This window comes from Carcharodon carcharias, chromosome 3 (genome assembly GCF_017639515.1).
Source record: "Carcharodon carcharias isolate sCarCar2 chromosome 3, sCarCar2.pri, whole genome shotgun sequence".
In the NCBI taxonomy this organism is placed as follows: Eukaryota; Metazoa; Chordata; class Chondrichthyes; order Lamniformes; family Lamnidae; genus Carcharodon; species Carcharodon carcharias.
Window position 1 is genome coordinate 115,769,611 of NC_054469.1, and position 17,806 is coordinate 115,787,416.

The following is a 17,806-nucleotide window of genomic DNA, read 5'->3' on the forward strand; positions in this document are numbered from 1 at the left end:
CCGAGTCTCTGTTTAAATAAAATCCACATGCTCACCCAATCTCTGTTTTAAATAAAGTCCACACGCTCACCCACTCTCTGTATTAATAAGAAGCACAAGCTCGTCCACTCTCTGTATTAATAAGAACCACATGCTCGCCCGCTCTCTATTTTAAATAAAGTCCACACGCTCACCCACTCACTGTTTAAATAAAATCCACACGCTCGCCTACTCTGTATTAATAAGAACCACACGCTCGCCCACTCTCTATTTTAAATAAAGTCCACACGCTCACCCGCTCTCTGTTTTAAATAAAGTCCACACCCAAATCCGCTCTCTGTTTTAAATAAAGTCCACACCCAAATCCGCTCTCTGTTTTAAATAAAGTCCACACCCAAATCCGCTCTCTGTTTTAAATAAAGTCCACAAGCTCACCAACTCTCTGTTTTAAATAAAGTTCACACCCACATCCAATCTCTGTTTAAATAAAGTCCACATGCTCACCGAGTCTCTGTTTAAATAATATCCACATGCTCACCCACTCTCTGTTTTAAATAAAATCCACATGCTCACCCACTCTCTGTTTTAAATAAAATCCACATGCTCACCCACTCTCTGTTTTAAATAAAATCCACATGCTCACCCACTCTCTGTTTTAAATAAAATCCACATGCTCACCCATTCTCTGTTTTAAATAAAATCCACATGCTCACCCACTCTCTGTTTTAAATAAAATCCACATGCTCACCCACTCTCTGTTTTAAATAAAATCTACATGCTAACCCACTCACTTTTAAATAAAATCCACACACTCACACACTCCCTGCTTTAAATAAAGTCCACACGCTCACCCACTCTATGTTTAAATATAGTCCACAAGCTCACCGAGGCTCCGTTTAAATAAAGTCCACATGCTCACACACTTTCTGTTTTAAATAAGGTTCACACCCACTCTCTGTATTACATAAAGTCCACACACTCACCGACTCTCTGTTTTAAATAAAGTTCACACGCTCACCCACTCTGTTTTAAATAAAGTCCACACGCTCACACTCTGTGTCTTAAATAAAGTCCACATGCTCACCCACTCTCTGTTTTAAATAAAGTCCACACACTCACCCACTCTCTGTTTTAAATAAAGTCCACACGCTCACCCAATCTCTGTTTTAAAGAGAATCCACATGCTCACCCACTCACTGTTTAAATAAAGTCCACATGCTCACCAACTCTCTGTTTTAAAGAATGTCCACATGCTCACCCACTCTCCGTTTAAATAAAGTTCACATGGTCACCCACTCACTTTTAAATAAAATCCACACACTCACACACTCCCTGTTTTAAATAAAGTTCACACTCACACCCTTTTTTAAATAAAGTTCACACCCACACCCACTCTCTGTTTTAAATAGAGTCCACATGCTCACCCACTCACTGTTTTAATAAAATCCACACACTCACCCAATCTCTGTTTTAAATAAAATCCACACACTCACCCAATCTCTGTTTTAAATAAAATCCACACACTCACCCACTCTCTGTTTACATAAAGTTCACATGGTCACCCACTCACTTTTAAATAAAATCCACACACTCACCCACTCACTGTTTTTAATAAAGTCCACAAGCTCACCACTCACTGTTTTAATAAAATCCACACACTCACCCAATCTCTGTTTTAATAAAATCCACACGCTCACCCCTCTCTGTGTTAAATAAAGTCCACTCACTCACCCACTCGCTGTTTAAATAAAGTCCAAAAGCTTACCATCTCTCTGTTTTAAATGAAGCCCATGCTCACCCACTCTCTTTTTTAATAAAATCCACACACTAACCCACTCTCTTTTTTAATAAAATCCACACACTAACCCACTCCCTTTTTAAATAAAGTCCACACGCTCACCCACTCTGTTTTAAATAAAATCCACATGCACACCCACTCTCTGTTTTAAATGAAGTCCCCATGCTCACCCACTCGCTGTTTAAATAAAATCTACACGCTCAGCCACTCTCTGTTTAAATAAAATTCACACGCTCACCCACTCTCTGTTTTAAATAAAGTCCACACGCTCACTCACTCTCTGTTTCAATAAAATCCACACGCTCACCCACTCTCTGTTTTAAATAGAGTCCACATGCTCACCCACTCACTGTTTATATAAGTCCACATGCTCACCCACTCACTTTTAAATAAAATCCACACAGTCACACACTCCCTGTTTTAAATAAAGTTCACACCCACTCTCTGTTTTAAATAAAGTTCTCACACACACCCACTCTCTGTTTTAAATAAAGTCCGCACGCTCACCCACTCTCTGTTTTAAATAAAGTCCGCACGCTCACCCACTCTCTGTTTTAAATAAAGTCCACACGTTCACCCACTCTATTTTAAATAAAGTCCACACGCTCACCCACTCTCTGTTTTAAAGAGAATCCACATGCTCACCCACTCACTGTTTAAATAAAGTCCACATGCTCACCAACTCTCTGTTTTAAAGAACGTCCACACGCTCACCCACTCTCTGTTTTAAAGAGAATCCACACGCTCACCCACTCACTGTTTAAATAAAGTCCACATGCTCACCAACTCTCTGTTTTAAAGAACGTCCACATGCTCACCCACTCTCCGTTTAAATAAACTTCACACGGTCACCCACTCACTTTTAAATAAAATCCACACACTCACACACTCCCTGTTTTAAATAAAGTTCACACCCACACCCTGTTTTAAATAAAGTTCACACCCACACCCACTCTCTGTTTTAAATAGAGTCCACATGCTCACCCACTCTCTGTTTTAAATAAAGTCCACATGCTCACCCACTCTCTGTTTTAAATAAAGTCCACAAGCTCACCCACTCACTGTTTTAATAAAATCCACATGCTCACCCACTCTCTGTGTTAAATAAAGTCCACACACTCACCCACTCGCTGTTAAATAAAGTCCAAAAGCTCACCAACTCTCTGTTTTAAATGAAGCCCATGCTCACCCACTCTCTTTTTTAATAAATCTACATGCTCACCCACTCACTGTTTTAAATAAAATCCACACGCTCACCCACTCTCTGCTTTAAATGAAGTCCACACGCTCACCCACTCTCTTAAATAACGTCCACACGCTCACCCACTCTGTTTTAAATAAAATCCACACGCTCACCCACTCTCTGTTTTAAATGAAGTCCACAAGCTCACCCACTCTCTGTTTTAAATGAAGTCCACACGCTCACCCACTCTCTGTTTAAATAAAATCCACCCGCTCACCCACTCTCTATTACATGAAGTCCACACTCACCCGGTCTTTGTTTATTCTTTCATGGACGTGGGCATTGCAGGAAAGACCAGCATTTGTTAACCATCCCTTATTGCCCTTGTTGGAATTAAACTTACCATCGCTGCACCCTCTGTTGTTAGGGTTCAGGTGCAGGCCTGTGGTGTCAGCTGAATAAGATTACATGGTAGCAATCTTAAATATAGGCGACAGGGGCTTGCTGCTGGATCACATGGTGAGGGGTGGCTCTGACATTGGGAAGCCGGCATCACCTGATGGCTGTGCAAAAGGTGGTGCCATATTTAAAGAGCAGCCAGCCCCGTGTTAGAGCTGTAAATCGTCTTGCAGGCTTTTTAAGAAAGCTCTGATTTTAAATTTCCAGCGTCTGTTGCTCCAGCACAAAAAGACTTTCCTAAATCCGGGGAGAAGATTCCTCCACCGTCACGAGAACATGTGATGGCATCCATAGGTTTAACTGAGGTCTGAGATGTCACAGTCAAGCCAGTGCTTTCCCTCCAGTGCTCGAAGATGAAGGAGGACAGGGTGGATGATTCCCCTGCTGCCATGACCTGTCCCTTTCCTTCAGACAGCCTCCTGCCATGTTCAAATTCTCAAATGGGTTTGGATTTTGGGTGAGATAGCTGCAGAAAATAAAGGAGAATTTGGACAGTGAAGCCTACTGTCCGACCTATGTTTTTTTATTCATTCATGTGACATGGGCATTGCAAGGCCAGCAGTTAGTGCCTGTCCATAACTGCCCTTGAGAAGTTGGTGGTGAGCAATCAGAGGCTGGCAGCTCTCCAGTACCCACAGCACCACTGAGAGTGTAGCCACTGTCGCTACCACAGAGGGGCCTTGGAGCAGGATCATTGATGGAGCCATTTACACAGTAATTAAACTAATTAGTGGATCTGCCCATCCAACCTTAAAGTTGGTGGGCAGGCCAGGAGACCTGGCAGGAATTAGAAAGAGCATGAAACCTCATCCACAGGTGGGATGAGGTTTCATGTAGGTTTTAAGATAGTTGAGGCAGGATCGCTAGGGCCAGTCATCAAGGCCCCATCAAGAAGGGTGTGAGTCTTGGTTTATGGGGCAAGTGGGGGTCTTGTCTGTGGGTGGCCCTTGCGTAGTTTTGTGTACTTAAGACCGAGATAGATAGGTTCTTGATTGGTAAGGGGATCAAAGGTTATGGGGAGAAGGCGGGAGAATGGGGTTCAGAAACTTATCAGCTACGATTGAATGGCGGAGCAGGCTCGATGGGCCGAATGGCCTAATTTCTGCTCCTATGTCTTATGGTCTTATGGCCCTCCGTTGTGCGTGGGCTGTGCAGGTAGGAAGGATTTTCCTCCTCACCAAGCTACAGGCATGCTTGCCTGGGCTTACCTGGCAGGTTGCCCAAGCACATGGTGTGTCCCCAGCCGGCTGCTGGTATTCTATCAGTGGTGGTGGGATAAAACACATAAGAGGCCCTCAAGTGGACACTTAAGCGGACACTTAAGTGCGTCAATTGGCCTCTGGGCAAAAGGCCATCTGCGACCCTTCCTGCCCCAAACTCAACCTGAGGGAGTTGGAAAGGTGACAGGTTCCCCACCCTGCACCTTCCTGTGCCCCATTATATACTCCCCCCGCATCCATGCCCAACTCTGGGGGTGCATTAAATTCCTCCCATTATCTCTGTTTCTCTCTCCACAGCTGCTGCCAGGCTTGCTGAGTATTTCCAGAATTTTCTGTTTTTATTTCATCTATCCTCCACAGCCCTGGTTAATGACGTCCTTATGCAAGCTGTGTACAGAAGCTGAACACAACTTTGATAAGGCCTATTTGTCCAACTGAGTGAAACATTTTCAGGCACCAATCTAAACCATGCTTGACATCCAGCTAACTGAGCCAACTAGTCCCTAAAAAGTCCGAGTTGTTGTGGTAACATGCACCTTTACATGCACGTTGTAGTCCAGAGATATGGATAGTGATGGCAGAGGCTCCAGTTTTTTTCCATCACATGGCTGACCAGGAATCCCTCCTGTTCTTATCGCCTGTCATTGGTGTATGCTGGAACGATTTACAATTGAAGAATAGACAGTTCTCTTGAACAACATTCCCACCCAATGCTATCAAAGATTAAGTGCTCTTAAAGTTTGTCAGTGTTTGCTGGTACAGGAATGTTAGTGGAATGGATGGGCAAGGCACCTCAGGGAATGCTTCATCTTTGGGAACGAGATCTGATGTTCTTCAGCTTTGCAATGGTGCTTCCACAGCAACAGCTTTTGGGTTACCATCAGTATCCTCCTCCAGCCTTGGATGTGAAATGGCTTCTTCTCCCACTCTTTGGCAGCTGGATCTCTTTAGATTGGAACATTGTAGAACCTTCAGTATAATCTTGAGATCTTGGCAGAATTGTACTGTAAGATCTGCTCCGTGATCTGCCCAGGCTTCTGAAACATTACCTCAATATGCCAATAGTCGGCTCTATCACTATTCCTGTAGGCCACATTGTATCTGCTTTCACAAAGGCATCAGTAGTCAGGGTCCTCTAAGAGCCATCCTTCAAGTTTCCCTTGTCCTTTAAGTAAACCAGGCACAGAGATGGTGACTCTTGCCTGGGAATTGAGCATTAATCTGTATGTTTCAATGCTGCTCATCACCTGGTCACTAATGGAAGGCAATGCCTTATGGTTTTTGAAAAGAATTGAATTGTGTTCATGAGTATGGTGACACCAATAACCCCTTGGAGTTTCCCCTTGGAGAATCCTGCTATGTCTGAAACAAAAAATGCAGTGTTCTGTCATACTATTTTTGCGTTTCCATGGAAATAGTTATAAAGTTATTTGCTCTGATGAACAAAATGCTAGTTCCTGCTTGGTGTATCAATGCACTCCAGATATTGTAGATATGCCTGTTGCAGCCTGGAATTACCCAGAGACAGAAATTGAAGACAATTACGACATTGACTACTGCTAGTGAAGGCTGTCTGCTGTATGGATTGCAGTGTTGGTACAGTTCATCACTGCTTCCTTGGTGAACCTTAGCCTGAATTGGCAGTTATCTACCTAGCTCTGGATTAAATTGGATGTAGGCAGACAACTGGAGGTACAAGTCATACCAACACCCTTATCTCTTGATTCCAAAAATCTCAGGAGTAGAAGGGCTTGAAAAGTTGTACCCATTTTCATAACTTTGGTGCAGCTATCAAAATTCCAACAGTTCAGCTTTAAAAAATTACTTTTTGAAAGGCAAGAATCTAATTAGCCTTTAATGCCCACTTTAAATGAGTCACCAAGGGCAATGCATATGCAAATACAGCTCAATAGCATGACATTGTGCAAATGGAGCTCTTGCATTTCATGATGGCTTAAATGGCATCCTCGAATATAGTGTGCTGCATTAGTTTCAAAAGAACTGGCAAAACTGGAATTCACATCAATCACCTGGCTTAACTCATTGACATTAAAATGGTCTCCATGTTATATATTTTAAGTGTAATAAGAAGGAATAAAATTGAAATGAATAAGAGGCTCACCGGTTTTCCTGGATCTCCTTTGACGCCAAACCCTGGTGGACCAGGTAACCCTGGAACTCCCAGTTCACCCTGGCAAAATACAAGGAAAATTTACTCTATTCAATATTCATGAAATAAGACATATCTAAATAAAAGTAGCTTGGAGAAACATTGTGCTGACTTTTAACAGCTGTAATGGAAACAACTTTACATCTTGAACATGTGTGTAGTTAATTCAAACTCTTTGGCCAGAATTTTCGGGTCCACGAGTGGGAGCAGGGCCTGCTTGCCGATGCGTAAAATGACGCGTCCTGACATCACTGCGCATCATTCAGATTTTGAGCTTTGCGGGTACTGTATGGATTGCAGCAGATGGTATAATTCATCACTGCTTCCCTGGTGAACCTTAGCCTGAATTGGCAGTTATCTACCTAGGTCTGGATTAAATTGGATGTAGGCAGACAACTGGAGGTACAAGTCATACTGACACCCTTATCTCTTCATTCCAAAAATCTCAGGAGTAGAAGGGCTCGAAAAGTTGTACCCATTTTCATAACTTTGGTGCAACTATCAAAATTCCAACAGTTCAGCTTTAAAAAATTACTTTTTGAAAGGCAAGAATCTAATTAGCCTTTAATGCCCACTTTAAATGAGTCGACAAGGGCAATGCATATGCAAATACAGCTCAATAGCATGACATTGTGCAAATGGAGCTCTTGCATTTCAGCTGACTCGGCTACACGCCCGCCAACCAGTCAAAGGCCTATTAAGACATTTAAACACCAATTAAGCTAATATACTGAGCTGCCCGTCGAACCTTAAGGTTGGCGGGCAGGTGAAGAGCCCAGGGGGCCTTCGCATTTATCATGAAACCTCATCCACGGGCGGGATGAGGTTTCACGAAGGTTTTGAAAGTTTAATAAAATTTTTTAATAAAATTCATTCACATGTACCAGCTCATGTGACACTGTCACATGAGGGTACATGTCTTAAATTTTTTTGTTTCTTTATTAAAATTTTCAAATATCAAACTAGTCTCCCTGAGGTAGCTCTGTGTCTCAGGGAGATTTCTGCACTCTTTTGCACGCAGGCCCCTACTCAGCCTACTTCCCCTGCCTGCACAGAGAGTGCATCACGCCTGCACAGGGAGCTTCCAGCTGCACGTCATGCTGGGTGAGCCTTAATTAGCCCACCCATGTAAAATGGCAGCACACCCCCGCCCACTCCCATCCATTCCGCACCCGATGGGGGGAAAATTCTCCTTTTTGAGTGGAATTTTCTAGCCCCCTCCCCACGGCAGGTTTAATGGCGGACAGGGAGGGTAGGGACAATGCGGTGGGAGCTTAAAAATAGCTTTCCCGCCAGTGTAAAATGATGGCAGGTTGCCTTTCCCACCAGAGGCTGGCGTGAAACCGTTTTGCATCCCGTTAATGGGGAACTCAATGTCTGCTGGGTCCAACGGTGACCCGGCGGCCGATTCAAAAGTGGCCGCAGCAGCCATGCAAAGGCTGCCAGTGAAGCAGATGCACCTCATCATGGAGCTAAGTGCTGAACAGAGCAGGCGGGGGGGCAGGTCAGAGGGGCAGTCGTCCCCGCATTTTTCCGATGAGTGTTTCGCTACCCTCCTGGAGGAGGTGGCAGCACGCAGAGAGATCCTTATCCCCATAGATGTGCCTCACCATATCTGGGAGGAGATGGCATCCAGGGTGAGCTCCCATGATGTGGTGAGGCACACATGGGGGCAGTGCCATAAGTGGTTCAATGATCTCCTGCAATCGGGAAGGGTGAGTACCATGTTGGATTGGGTCACTTAGCACAGCAGTTAGGAGCGGGCCACCCCCCTCCACCTGGCCTCAGAGTCCTTAGAATGAGAGTGGCAAATGTCACTGAGGCAGCTTCTGGACAAGGGGGTGAGCCCCGGCTGCTTGCACTGAGTTTCTTGCGGCTCAAAGGTCACAAATTGGCTGAGCCTTACGAGGTGCGGTTGGCCAGGTTGCAATGGCGCTGCAGATAGATCCTCTGTCCTTTCAGGAGAAGACATCCCATAACAATGCAGAGAGGTTACAGATTGGCAGATGACTGGCCCACCTTCTAATCCTAAGTAGATATGAGCTGGAGGCCCTGGAGCTGGAGAGGCGCCATGCACCTAGGTCAACTGGCTGCGGTGAGGTTAGGGTGCCACGGTGGGGTAAGAGTGCAGTGCACTGAAGTCAGAATGTCTGTAAGAGCAACCATTCCACTGTGGTCTCTATATTTATGTGAACTTCGAACATGGAATCCCCATTGATAATGGAATGACGAGGGCATCCTGATCCGGGTGTCAGGCATGCACAGTGATAGCGTAATAACTTCAACTAGTGACATGTCCTTGTTCTTTCTTTCAGGCTCACCTGCAGCCCGTCAGGGTGAGGTGCCTGAAGGCCTACCGCTGACCCCAGAGGATAGTAACCATGGAAACGCACCTGCGTCACACCTTCTTAGCCAAGCAGGCACCAGTGCAGATACCAGCACCTTGGTGGGCATTATATCGACGGATAGTATCTCGGTGCACAGTGGTCAGGGTACCTCACACTTGCTTGTGGTGCAGGTGGATGCAGAGAGTGCCCAGGATGCTGGCAGTCAGAGGACTGCTGGGAACCAGGAACATGCTCAGTCGGTGGCTGATGATGGGCCTCTGGAGTCATCCCTGAAGCAGCAGGTGCTGGGTGTCCAGCAGGGTGTGTGGGAGGATCTGGCGGAGAGACATGAGGGAATGCATGCCATGGTCTCCATGATGGAGGAGTCCATGCAGAGCATCTGCAATGCAATGACCCTCATTGCCTAACACACTGCCTCCTCCATGGAGAGAGTGGCGACTCTCATGGAGAGGCTCCTCCAGGAGCTGAAACAAGGGTTCCTGAGGGTGCGCTTGGACCTACAAGCCCTTACACCAGCAATGATCTCAGCTGGTCAGTGTCAGTGTGGGAGATGGATTGGGCATCCAGTATCCTAGCTAGGTGCCTGTCCATCAATGCTGACCAGGGAGGTCCAATGTGACCTCACATTGGCGCACGAGCTGCCTGTTGTCTCTTAGGGCGCTGGCTTCTCTCAGGGTGTTCTGGATGACGGCTGATGCTCCTCCGCCCCTCTGCCAGTTACCGTGGCATCTGATGAGGCTGCAGCGACTAGGGAAATGCCAGCTGTGCCACTGGCCGCTCCCACCCAGGCAGGACCAGCACAGGCTCCCCGGGCCAGAGGTTGCCCGCCAAGGTCACCAAGGCCAACAGGACAGCAGAATGAGCAGGCTGTCTCCAATGCTGGTGCCAGCGAGGGGAGAGCACCTAGACGTAGCATCTGCAAGCAAAAACTTAAAGCACCTCAAGCACAATATGGGCTTATCACTGGTGATATTTTTTCCCTCCAGTTTTATGGTAAATATTATTGGTTTGATGGATAATACCTTTCAATTTAATTTGCATTATGTATGCCAGGCACCACATCATTAAATGTGTTTCTGTTCAACAAGCATCTGGGTGCTTCATTAGTTCTGCAGGTGCAGGGTAACCTATGATGTTATGAGTGACTTGTTTGTCATTGAACTTTATTGAAATGGCACATAGTGCATGTTGTTCACCAAGCAAATGTTCCTGTCAGGTATCAAGTATGGAGCCTGCAACCCTGGCATGTGGTAGTGGTTCTTATTTGGTAGGCTGGCTGAAAGAGCATTGGATCAAAGCCTCCCGGGTGTGCCTGCCTCCCTGGAGGTTGCCCAGGTCAGCGTCTACCCTCTCTTGACCATGCTCTTCCTCAGGCTCACAACCGGATTCATCATTTGTTGTCAGTGCAACTGCGTCTAAATCGTCTTCCTCCACAGCATTGCCCCTTTCCAGCACCAGATTGTGGAGGGTGCAGCATGCAACCACTATCAGCGATACACGATATTGGAGGGTATTGCAGTGCGCCCCCTGAACGGTCCAGCCATCGGAAGCACATCTTGAAAAGACCGATGGCTCTCTCTACCACAGCCCTTGTGGAGGCATGGCTCCTGTTGTACAGCTGCTCAGCCTCTGTTCTTGGGTGGCAGAGAGGCATCATGAGCCACCTTTTGAGGGGATAGCCCTCGTCACCCAGCAGCCATTCATACAGCTGGACTGGAGCACTGATGAACCTCAGCTCCTGGGAGTGCCTCAGGATGTAGGCATCATGGCAGCTGCCTGGGTACCTTGCACAGACTTGCAGAGTCTACATCCAATGGTCACACACTACCTGCACGTTCATGGAGTGGAAGCCCTTCCTGTTGACGAAGGCACTGGGCTCACCCTCTGGCACCTTGATGGCCACATGTGTGCAGTCGATTGCACCCTGGATGCGGGGGAACCCAGCAATCGCTGCAAAGCCTCTGGCTCACTCTGCCTGGCTGGCCTCGTCCATGCGGCAGTGGATGAAAGTCAATGCACACCTGAACAGAGCATCTGTCACCAGCTTGACACAAGTATGGACAGCTGACTGGGAGACTCCACAAAGATCACCCACCGAGCTCTGAAAAGAGCCAGAGGCATAGAAATTGAGGGCAGCCGTGACCTTCAGTGCCAATGGCATGGGGTGTCCACACACACAGTTGGGGCTGATCTCAAGGCCAATCATCTGACAGAAGGAGGCCACTGTCTCCCTTGACAGTCGGAGCCTCCTTTGGCACTGCACCTCAGACATATTGAGGTAGCTGCATCGCTGCCTGTATACCCTGGCAGCAGGATAGTGGCGTCTTCTACAGCTCCTTCCGCCTTGGACTTCCTGTTGGCCCTGTGCCCCTTGTGCCTGCACCTGTCCTCCCACAGGTGGCCCCCTTGGAGGCTGAAAAGGGACACCTGGCTTCCTCCCCCTTCTGCCCCTCTCTTCCTCCTCAGAGGAGGTCCTCCCAGTGGAGCCCACAATCCCCATTCGCAGGGTGAGGGAAGGCTGTCTGATACCTGGTAGGCCCCAAGTGGTATGACTCCTCCGGAGTCCTGAATTGAAGGCTCTTATTTCTGTCAAAGCACTTCTGAAGCAAAATGCAGTTGTCCTGCAGAAGCAACTTATAAATCAAAGTACAAACAACTCGCATTAGTGAGCCCACTTACCCTTCTTATCCCACCCGTGGATGAGGTTTTTGAAAATGTGGCCTACCCGCCTGCCCATTACGCTCATGCGACGCCCTGAAAATCACACAGGTTACGTAAAATCACAGGCAACTGGTGCCTCAAGAGCCTTAACTGTTCCGTTAACTAATCGTAGGTGCACCTCCATTTTCATCGCACACTCGCTTAGCGAAATATCGCAACAGTGCGTGGTGATGTCGGGACACACGCCCGACGTCATCTCGCTTCATTTTATGTTCCGGCCTGTTGGGCACATGCCCGCAGGCCCTAAGTAAAATTCTGGCCATGTCTCTGAGGTGGTTTTCTAATTCGGTTAGAATGACATAGCTCTATGACTTGAGAATCTCCCACTGGATTGACATGGTCAGCAACTGCAGCACCAGGGACATCCTTAGACAATGGCAGTTCAGAATTAATTAATTCGACAGAGACATCAGGTATGTCTATTCCAGGTCAATCTGCCACCTCAGGGATTAAAGGTTCGAATCAATTACAGGTGGAATAATTGGTTGTTGGAGTGTCTCTCTACTCCATAGATGATCCACATGTTTTCAAACAATCAGGTCCAGTTTCAGAGACAATTATACCAGGAACTCAACTAGGTCCATTTCCAAAATTTTGCACAAAAACTGTATCACCCATAGTAAATTTTTGAGCTTTGCTATGAATATCAGGATTCAATTTCTGACTACTCTGGTTCTTCTTTACCTTCCCCTCTAAGTTTGTAAACAACAGACTTAGCCTTGTATGAAGGTGGTGTTTCATCAGTAATATAGATGATGTTGAATCCATGGTTGCAAGAGGAGTCTTATGATAATTGAGAAGAAAGCATGAAATTCAAGTTTCTAACGTTCCTTCGAATAACTTCTTCATTCCCGATTTAAAGGTTTGCACTGCTCTTTCTGCTAATCCATTGGATGAGGGATGATATAGTGCTGTTTTAATATGTTTAATTCCATTTAAACTCAAGAATCTTTGGAATTCCATACTAGTGAAGGCAGTACCGTTATCCGAAACAATGACTTCTGGTAGGCCATGTACACTGAAACATTGGCGCAACTTTTCAATAATTGCACACAATGTCGGTGATCTAACTTCATACACATCCATCCACTTAGAATGTGCATCGATGATCAATAAAAACATGGTACCTAAAAATGGACCTACATAGTCTATATGTAGTCTAACCCAGGGCCGAACAGGCCACTCACATGAATGCAGTGGAGCTGAAACAAGCAACTTCTGTTGTTGCTGGCACTGGAGACAGTACTTGACCATGCTTTCAATGTCACTGTCTATGCTTGGCCGCCAGACATAGCTTCGCACAGGCATCTTCATTTTCAAAATGCCTGGATGCGCACTGTGAAGCTCTGTCAAGGGTAGTTTTCTTCCTTGCAAAAGGACAATGACTCTTGATCCCCACAACAAGATTCCATCTTGACAACTTAGCACAGTTTTACAGGAATGCAATGGTTTTATCTCTACAGAGATTGGTGCATTCGACCATCCTTGCATTATCTGGTCTCGGACTTTTGATAAAACTGGATCCCAGTTTGTCCAATTCCTTATTTGCTTCGCAAAGACTGGCAAAGAGTCCAAGAAATTCAACACAAGTACAACTTCTTGTGGCACTGGAGGATGCATAATGCTACCTGGTAATGGAAGATGATGGAGTGCATCTGCATTTGCAATATGCACACCCAGATGGTGCATAAAGCTGTACTCATACGCATACGCTGATAAAATCAAAGTTGAACTCTGGCTGAGGCTATCAGCGGAATTGCATTATCTTCACTAAATAAACTCAGTAATGGCTTATGATCCAACATTATGGTGAAATATCAACCATGCAGATACTGATGGAATTTCTTCACTCCAAATGTTACTGATAAACCTTCCATTTCAAGTTCTGAATAACCCTTCTCGGCTGTTGGGGGTGGGGGGGTGGTTCTGGAGACATAGCCTATTGGCCTTTTGGAACCATCTTTGATCCTGTGTGACAACACTGCTACCACACTGTAAGGAGACACATCACAGATTAATAGCAATTCTTTTAATGGGTTATAACGTACTAATAGACATGATGAGTGTTATAGATTCTTGACTTTTACAAAGGCTTCTTCTTGTTGTGCCTCCCATGAACAATAATGGTTCTTTTTCAATAATAAGTGTAAAGGAGCTAACTCTGTTGACAAGTTTGGCAAGAAACAACCATAATAATTTAACATGCTGAAAAAAGAATTGATTTCAGTGACACTGATAGGAGAGGGCACCTCTTTGATTGTCCTGACTTTCTCCTCTACTGGATGCAACTCTTGGGCATCCACTCGATGATCCAAGTAAATGACCTCAATTGCTTGGAAAGTATACTTCTGTTTTTTCAATCATATACCAGCTTCCAAAAATCTTCTTAAAACCTCTTCTAGGTTGGCCAAATGTTTGGCTTCCATTGATACTGTGATCAGGACCCATTAGGTATATACTACTACTTAGGGAAGTCCTTGCAATAGGTTTTCCATGGTCCTTTGGAAGATTGCCAGGCCAATGACACAACACAGGGTAGGTGTGTATATTGGTACAGGCCCTTGTGCGTGTTGATTGTTACATACCCTCTAGATGTGCTGTCCAGCTGTAGCTGTTGGTATGCATGGCTCATGTCCAATTTGGTGTAGGATTTTCCTCCAGCTAGCTTAGCGTACAAATCTTCAATCCTCAGGATGGGATATTTATCTAAATTAGCTGCCTTCTTCACAGTTAATTTGTAATCTCCACAAATGTAAATAGTTTGATCTTTTTTCATCACAGGGACTATGGGCGCTGCCCATTCAGAAAATTAGACTGGCTGGATTATGCCTAGCTTCTCTAACACAATTCTGCATCCACCTTCTCATTTAGGGCATAAGACACAGGTCTGGTCTCAAAGAACCGGGGTGTCACCTTGAATCTATGTAGATTTTTGCTTGTAGGCCTTTTATCTTTTCCAATTCATCATGAACTACATTGTCGCATTTCTTAACAGCTCAGGAATTCCGCCTATTCTCACTTGAAAAATTTCTGACCAGCTGAGCTGAATTTTTTTGTGATGAATTGTGGCCCATAGGACACAGGTACTGTGGCTATGCCTTTTACCTGTATTGACTCTCCAGTGTACATCTTCAGCTGAGCCGTGGTTTGCTCCAGATTCAGTAGCTGGGCACCTTCACTTAGGTATTTAAATGCGAGTTCTCCCAGCACTGTGGTCGATGCTCCCGTGTCTACTTCAATGACTAGAGGCTTCCATGCACTTGAAGGGTGACGGTGATTGGTTTAGTTTTTACTGCTTTGACATTGTATAAGAATCAATATCAGCAGCTTCTAGTTCAGTTATATTGCGCACCTCAATCATCTTGGTCTGCTGTCTGATTGGCTGTCTTGATTTCGCTCTGCATTGCTTTATTACATGCCCTTTTTTGTGGCAGTAATGGCATTCCTTAAATCTGCAGGTTTCCGGTACATGGTTACCCCCACATCAGTAACAGATTAATTTCTGAAACGCTGATGAGATGTCACTTAACAGCTGCAGGGCATCCTGAAGGGGGAGGGTGATAACACAGACGTCATGGTACATGTTGGTACCAATGACATAGGTAGAAAGAGGGATGAGATCTTGCATCAAGAATTCAGGGAGTCAGGCAGTACACTAAAAAGCAGGACCTCTCGGGTTGTAATCTCTGGATTACTCCCAGTGCCACATGCTAGTAAACACAGAAAAAGGAGAATAGCGTGGATGGATATGTGGCTTAAGAGTTGGTGCAGGAGGGAGGGTTTTAGATTCCTCGATCACTGGGATTGTTTCTAGGGAAGGTGGGACCTGTACAAGCGGGACAGTCTACATCTGAACCAGAGTTGGACTAACATCCTTGTGAGCGGGTTTGCTAGTTTTGTTGGGAGGAGTTTAAACTAATTCGGCAGGGGGAGGGGGCACAGAATGTTAGCAGAATAGGGACACAGCATAATACAGTAAAACAATCAAGTCCGAGGGAGTACAGCTGCATTAAGTTTCAAGGGAGTAAGGCAAGGCTGGACGGCCTCTACTTTAATGCCAGGAGTATTACAAGTAAAATGGATGAGTTAAGGGAATTGACATGTGGAATTGTGATATAGTAGCTATCACTGAGATGTGGTTGAGGGAGGAGCAGGGTTGGCAGCTTAGCATTCCGGGATATAAAATCTTTAGGCGAGACAGGGGAGGGGGGTAAAAGAGGATGAGGCATTGCATTATTAGTTAAGGAGTCCATTATTGCAGTAAGGAGAGATGATATCTTGGCGGGGGCATCGAATGAAGCTTTGTGGGTAGAGCTTAAAAAGGGGCAGCCACATTATTAGGTGTTTATTACAGACACCAAAATAGTCAGCGGAAAATTGAAGAGCAAATATGTGCACAATTTGTGGAGGTGTGTAAAAACAATAACAATAGGGTAATTATATTAGGTGATTTCAACTTTCCCAACATTAATTGGGATAGACATAGTGTTAAGGGCTTGGATGGAGTGGATTTCTTGAAATGTGTACAAGAGAACTTTTTAGGTCAATATGTAGAGGGTCCAACAAGGGACGGTGCAGTGCTGGACCTAATTCTGGGGGATGAAGCCGGACAGGTGGCTGAGGTGGTGGTGGGGGAGCATTTTAATTTTAGCGACCACAACATGGTACAATTTAAGTTTGTTATGGACAAAGAAACAGACAAGTTGCAAAAAAATGTTTTGGATTGGGGGAGAGTGGATTTTAGTAAAATAAGGCAGGACCTGGCCAAGGTAGACTGGGAACAGCTACTTGTGGGGAAATCTACAGAAGAGCAGTGGGGGATGTTCAAAAAGGAAATGGGGAGGGTACAGGCTCAACGTGTTCCTGCTAGGGTGATAAGAAGGAGTAACAAGCCCAGAGAACCATGGATGACCAGAGATATTTAAGATACAATGAGAAGGAAAAGAGAAGCTTTTAGCAAGTACAAGGGGAGCAAATCAGCGGAGGCATTAGTCGAGTACAGAAAGTGCAGGGTGGAGGTTAAGAAAGCAATTAGGAGAGCAAAGAGGGGATAGGGGAAAGCTCTGGCTGGTAAAAGTAGGGAAAATCACAAGATATTCTATAAGTATATTAATGAGAAGAGGATAACCAGGGAAAGAGTAGGGCCCATTAGGGACCAATGGGGCAATCTATGGGTGGAGCCAGAGGTCATCGGTAGAGTGTTGAACGAATACTTCCCATCCGTCTTCACCCAAGAGAATGAGGATGAAGGTATGGAACTCGGGGAGAGAGACTGCAAGGTTCTTGAGCAAATTGATGTAGGGAGTGACAAGGTATTGGAGTTGTTGGCAGGTTTAAAAGTGGACAAATCTCCAGGTTCAGATGATTTGTGACTCAGGCTGCTGAGGGAGGCAAGGGAGGAGACCGCAGGGGCTCTGACCCAAATTTTTAATTCCACTCTAGCCACGGGGGAGGTGCCAGAGGACTGGAGAACAGTTAATGTGGTTCTGCTATTTAAGAAGGGTTGTAGAGATAAGCCAGGGAACTACAGACCAGTGAGTCTCACGTCAGTGGTAAGGAAACTATTGGAAAAAATTTTGAAGGAGAGAATCTATCTCCACTTGGAGAGGCAAGGTTTGATCAGGGATAGTCAGCATGGCTTTGTCAGAGGGAGGTCATGCCTAACAAATTTGAATTTTTTGAGGAGGTGACCGGGTGTGTAGATGAGGGTAGTGCGGTTGATGTAGTTTATCTAGATTTCAGCAAAGCCTTTGACAAGGTCCCACACAGGAGACTTATAAAGAAGGCAAATGCACATGGGATACAGGGTAATTTCATAAGGTGGATTCAAAATTGGCTTAGGTGTAGGAGACAGAGGGTGATGACAGAAGGCTGTTTTAGTGACTGGAAGCCAGTGTCCAGTGGCATACCACAGGGATCTGTGCTCGG

General features: G+C 45.6%; 1 protein-coding gene and 1 long non-coding RNA gene across 2 annotated transcripts in view; one reads left to right on the plus strand and one right to left on the minus strand.

Annotated features, from left to right (window-relative positions):
* The window catches only part of LOC121276210 (collagen alpha-1(XXVIII) chain-like), a 328,458-nt gene that overhangs the window by 106,685 nt on the left and 203,967 nt on the right, over nt 1-17,806 (minus strand). Inside the window, exon 20 of the mRNA XM_041184378.1 lies at nt 6,762-6,830. Coding sequence (XP_041040312.1) covers nt 6,762-6,830 — 69 coding nt within the window. The remainder of the gene's footprint in view (nt 1-6,761; nt 6,831-17,806) is intronic.
* LOC121276211 overlaps nt 1-17,806 on the plus strand; it is a 57,935-nt gene that overhangs the window by 16,951 nt on the left and 23,178 nt on the right. The window lies entirely within an intron of this gene.